The sequence below is a fragment of the Onthophagus taurus genome, chromosome 8 (genome assembly GCF_036711975.1).
Source record: "Onthophagus taurus isolate NC chromosome 8, IU_Otau_3.0, whole genome shotgun sequence".
Taxonomy (NCBI): Eukaryota; Metazoa; Arthropoda; class Insecta; order Coleoptera; family Scarabaeidae; genus Onthophagus; species Onthophagus taurus.
The window spans coordinates 18,316,942-18,322,290 of record NC_091973.1 but is presented as its reverse complement, the minus strand read 5'-3'; the positions used below and the strand labels follow the sequence as shown (position 1 = coordinate 18,322,290).

At 31.9% G+C, this 5,349-nt stretch overlaps 1 protein-coding gene across 1 annotated transcript; it reads left to right on the top strand.

Annotated features, from left to right (window-relative positions):
* The first annotated feature begins 2,170 nt into the window (after positions 1–2,170).
* On the top strand, positions 2,171–3,911 carry LOC139431334 (protein winged eye-like). Its single transcript, XM_071198985.1, has 3 exons — positions 2,171–2,530; positions 2,572–3,293; positions 3,833–3,911. The coding sequence occupies exons 1-3, from the start codon at positions 2,171–2,173 to the stop codon at positions 3,909–3,911; spliced, it is 1,161 nt and encodes a 386-aa protein (XP_071055086.1).
* The last annotated feature ends 1,438 nt before the right edge of the window (positions 3,912–5,349 follow it).

Genomic DNA, 5,349 nt, shown 5'->3' with positions numbered 1-5,349 from the left:
CAGGTTAGAATTTAATACGAAAATGCATATTTAACATTGCTTTTAACTTCCAAAAAGATACGTCAAATCGCAACTTTAAAGTGATTTCTCGGTAAGTACTGCACTTTTGCGCATTTTTTTATCATTAACACATCTTTTGAGTCATTTCCTACCGATTAAAAAAAAAACATCGATTTTTAAGAGGGGCAGCTATTCTTTAATTATTCCAAAATTTTTTAATTTTATTTTTCTTTGTACGTTATTAATACTAATTTTTTTGCTTTAAATCATGAAGTCTTATACATATAGGACATGATTCTTACTATTTGTGTGATCACTTCTTCAGGTAGACTCGATGATTGTGAAACCATGTCCGCCACTCTTTTAAAAATGAATGGTTCCGTTGACAACGTTTTTTTATGATATTTAATAAATGCATGCCAGATCTCTTTTACCAATATGTACAATTCTTCTTTTGGGTATAACAAGTGTCGTTTTGATAATGTATGTGTCCATGAAAATTCCTTTTTGTTAATATTCATTTCCTGCTCTAGATACAATTGATATTTGCTTTCGTATTTGAAGGCTATAACTCGTCTTCTACCTCAAAATCTTCATTTTCTACCTAAAATTCGTCTAAATTTTTGGAGGGGTGTAGCTCCTCAGGGAAGCCGAAGTCGCCCATGGTTCATATATCAAAGTACCCTTAAAATTCTCTAAAGAATCACCCCTTGAAGTTTGTTGCAGTCATTCAGATACACCCTGTATATCCCAATAAAACAGTAGTTTCTTATCTATTACTTAATTACGTCTATTAACGTGATTAACTAGACTTAAGACTAACAACAACTTTCTTTGTTCTTTTTACTAACTGCTTTTTAGGATGATCTCTCTCTAATACAGATTCCGGCCCTCTTGCTAGTTCCCTGCACGTTAAGTATTATTATAACAAAATTAGTATTATGTTGTATTAGTGGTGTGTATAACAAGTAAGCAATAATATTTCTTTGTACAGGATGACTTCGATGATGAAGCTAAAGAAGATGACGTCAATGAAGAAACTAGTTTTAAAAATACTTTTTATGCTACACTGCAGCCATTTCTACCAACAGATATTGAAAATTAATTATGATTTATGGACTTTTGTATCAACTTTGAGTACCTCGTGTAGACGTATGAGGCATGGTACAACATTTTAATATCAAAATGTTCCCTTTAGAATTGTACGAAGAATGTAGCTGCATCTAGATTATCCGTCAATATATACACCTTGCACTTCTCCTGTCTCTCCGGATTTTGGACAGGAAATTCAAATATGCGAAGATTGGGGGTATTTATTAAACTGTTCTTATACTCAAAATAAGCACATATTCTCAGCATGTTGCTTAAAAAATCACACATTATCTGTAAATATATTCAGGCTTTTCTAAATTTATATACTATTGAAACTTACTTGAGGATATAAAAGCTAATAAACACCTAAGAAGACAATCAGAATACAATAACAGACATAACTATAAGAAACTATTCACAACTACTACACTTAAAAACGACTAAACTGAATATCGGGAGAAACAACAAGAATTAATTAAGTTAAAATGGAAGAAGCAGTCGAATGATCATAAAGAGTGTTCGAAGAAACACCATAAATCAAGAGAGAAATGTATCGATGATAAAATTAAAATTAACGATCAGAAAAAGATTGTTGATGACAAAATCGGTGATAGATTATGCCAACCGCCCCCTATTTTTGATAAATTCGATCACCATGACGAACAGCGAATAATATACAATGATTTGATAGAACCACCGATGCTTTGTGCCATAATCGATGAAAAGAATTATGAGAATTTCCAAGATATTAATAGAAATAATAATAAGCGTTGTTTTACCCCAGATTTAAATGATTCTAGTCCGGAAAACTTTTCGTCAAAAAAAAAGAAAAGGTGGGACGCCCAAATATGCATTATTGTCATGGAGTTTATCTACAACATAAACGTTGGTTTCTAATGAGGCTAAGAAAAGTTATGCGAGTGGATACCTTTTAGTGGCTAAACAAAGGTTACTTGAAAACAGTACCTTTTCGGATACCCCGCTGAGATTAATCGAGGAATCCAATAAACACAAGAAGGAGAAGAATCAAAAAATAGTGGAGAAATGTAAAATAAGGTCGAAATTGAAAACTGAACCTATGATTAAGTGTTATCGGCAAGATGATGACGATGATGAAATTGAGGATAAGTTTAACGAAGATAAATTTAAGGAAAATAAACTTATTGAAAATAAATTTAATGAAAATAAACTTAATGAAAATAAGTTTAATGAAGATAAGGTTAAAGACAAATTGAAACAAGAAAAATTAAAATTGGGTCAAGATAAACTAAGTCAAGAAAATGTTGGAGCAAATCTTCAAAAAAATGTTAAAAATGAAATGAAAGAGATTGACTGTCGTTGTCTATTAAAACCGGATGATTTGGATAAAAAGAGAGTTTTAACAGCAATGGGAGGGTTATTTTACGCGGGAGAATTTAAAGCGATTGAACCGCTCGACGTTTACTCCATAACTTTGGACGGGGACTTTTTTTATTTTAGATTTTGGAAGTTTATCCAAGAAACGAAAAAGAATTAACGGTCGGAACAAGAGTAGTTGCTTATAGGAGTCAAAAATATCGTTGCCTTTATCCCGGAAGTGTGGCAGAACCCGATTCATCTACCTCAAAATTTCTTTCTGTCTATTTCGACGACGGCGATAACGGAAAAATTCCATTGAAAGACATCCGATTACTCCCTTCGGATTATCCCTTCATGAAATATGACCCAAATTCTTTATCGAGCTTAAGCAAGAGTAAAAGAAGAACGTTAACAACAGAAGATTCGAGGGGAAAGAATTCGACTCCACCAACACCGAATCAAAAATTCAGGATCATTTCGAAATCCAGGAGTCACCAAACGGATTCCTCGACGTTTAATAATATTAATGGTGACAAGGAAAAAAAGAAAATGGAAAACCCAGAGATTGAAAAGAAGGAGCGAAAACATCGGTGTACCGAGGAAAATTGTCAACACAAAAATAGGAAGCATAAGAAACACAAGAAACATCTTCATAAAGACGAGAAAAGCCATGAAAAAAATACTGAAGTACTCAAAATTACTAATGAAGAAATCGATTTCGATTCGAAGAAAAGTTTCAAAAAAATTGATTCGAAAGAAATTAATGAAGAAAAAGATATTAATGATGTAAATGATTTTAATGTAGAATTAGAAGATGAAATTACCATGGAGAATATCGAGGATACTTTGGATGAAAGCAGCAGGTATTTCGAAATAGACCAGCTTAAAAATAAATTAATTAATTATAAGTACGTCGGCTTTCACGGCGGGTGTTAGTTAAACTAAAACTAGTTTATGTTTATGTTTACGTTTTTTGAAAAAATGTTTGACGTTTCGGATGTCATGTTGCAACCTTCTTCAGAAACAAGTTCGAAGTGTCACTTCGAATTTGTTTTCTGAAAACATTTTTTCGAAAAACGCACGGCTTAACCCGAAAGTTTCTAGTTCTAGGTCTAGTGTTAGTTCTAGTGATAGTGCTAGTGTTTGTTCTAGTTTTAGTTTAAATTAATTAATTAACTATTTTTTCGTCGATTTCAGCTTTTCTTTTCGACCGCAAGTTCAGATCGAGCCTATATTGGAATCACTGAAGAACTTTGGCAGATTTTAGGCAATATGAATTGCCATGTTCGATGGCATTAGCACCCAGAAGAAGCAACCGAATACGATATTAAGTTCCAAATTCCCGTAAGAATTAATTTATTTTACTTATTTAATGTAATTAGTTTAATTAAATTCATTTTAGGGTGTATTATTTGAATCGAATCACCAAGATGAGAACGATGTCCGAACAATTTGAAGGAAATGCGACGTTTTGCAATTAGAACAGTATTTTTGAAGTATTTTTAAAGAGGATTAAAAAAATGGAAAAATAAAATTTGACGTTGACAACCGGAGTTACTCAAAACTCTATTGTTTAAACTAAATATGGCGTATTTATTAAGTATAATAGTTTATACCATTACGTAATTAAAAAGTTATTTTAAAATTAAACGAAATAGTTCAAATTCCGATTATAAACGTCAACTTTAATTTTACAATTTAAAAAAAAATTTCATTAAAAATCCTTTAAAATGAATGCAAACACGATTAATTTATCTTAGAAAAACAACAAAGATCAAAAGAAAAAATTAGTAACATGAAGAATTTTTGAGATAACCCCATCGTGTTTGGAGTCATTTTAAAAGACTTTTCGTGAAGATTACGATGCAAAAATGTTAAATAAATAAACTCACGGCATCTCTTAAAATGGGCATGATGTGGGGCCGATATCTTTGCTTGCCGTCCAAAGTTATGGGTAAACGTCGGGCGGTTCAATCGCTTTCAATTCCCAACGATTGTCAATCTCGTAAAATCATTTTCATTATTAATTACAGCATTAATATCTTTTTCTTGATTAATTTCTTTCGAATCAATTTCTTCGAATCGAAATCAATTTGGTCAATATTAATTTTGACTATTGTCTTTATGACGATGGGAAGCCGAAGTCGCCCATGGTTCATATATCAAAGTACCCTTAAAATTCTCTAAAGAATCACCCCTTGAAGTTTGTTGCAGTCATTCAGATACACCCTGTATATCCCAATAAAACAGTAGTTTCTTATCTATTACTTAATTACGTCTATTAACGTGATTAACTAGACTTAAGACTAACAACAACTTTCTTTGTTCTTTTTACTAACTGCTTTTTAGGATGATCTCTCTCTAATACAGATTCCGGCCCTCTTGCTAGTTCCCTGCACGTTAAGTATTATTATAACAAAATTAGTATTATGTTGTATTAGTGGTGTGTATAACAAGTAAGCAATAATATTTCTTTGTACAGGATGACTTCGATGATGAAGCTAAAGAAGATGACGTCAATGAAGAAACTAGTTTTAAAAATACTTTTTATGCTACACTGCAGCCATTTCTACCAACAGATATTGAAAATTAATTATGATTTATGGACTTTTGTATCAACTTTGAGTACCTCGTGTAGACGTATGAGGCATGGTACAACATTTTAATATCAAAATGTTCCCTTTAGAATTGTACGAAGAATGTAGCTGCATCTAGATTATCCGTCAATATATACACCTTGCACTTCTCCTGTCTCTCCGGATTTTGGACAGGAAATTCAAATATGCGAAGATTGGGGGTATTTATTAAACTGTTCTTATACTCAAAATAAGCACATATTCTCAGCATGTTGCTTAAAAAATCACACATTATCTGTAAATATATTCAGGCTTTTCTAAATTTATATACTATTGAAACTTA

Excerpts from the sequence above, each read along its gene's own strand:
- LOC139431334 (XM_071198985.1), top strand. The coding sequence starts at position 2,171 with ATGATTAAGTGTTATCGGCAAGATGATGACGATGATGAAATTGAGGAT. Across the intron at positions 2,531-2,571 it reads AAGCGATTGAACCGCTCGAC|ATTTTGGAAGTTTATCCAAG; the intron begins GTTTACTCCATA and ends TTTTTATTTTAG. Across the intron at positions 3,294-3,832 it reads ACTTTGGATGAAAGCAGCAG|GGTGTATTATTTGAATCGAA; the intron begins GTATTTCGAAAT and ends AATTCATTTTAG.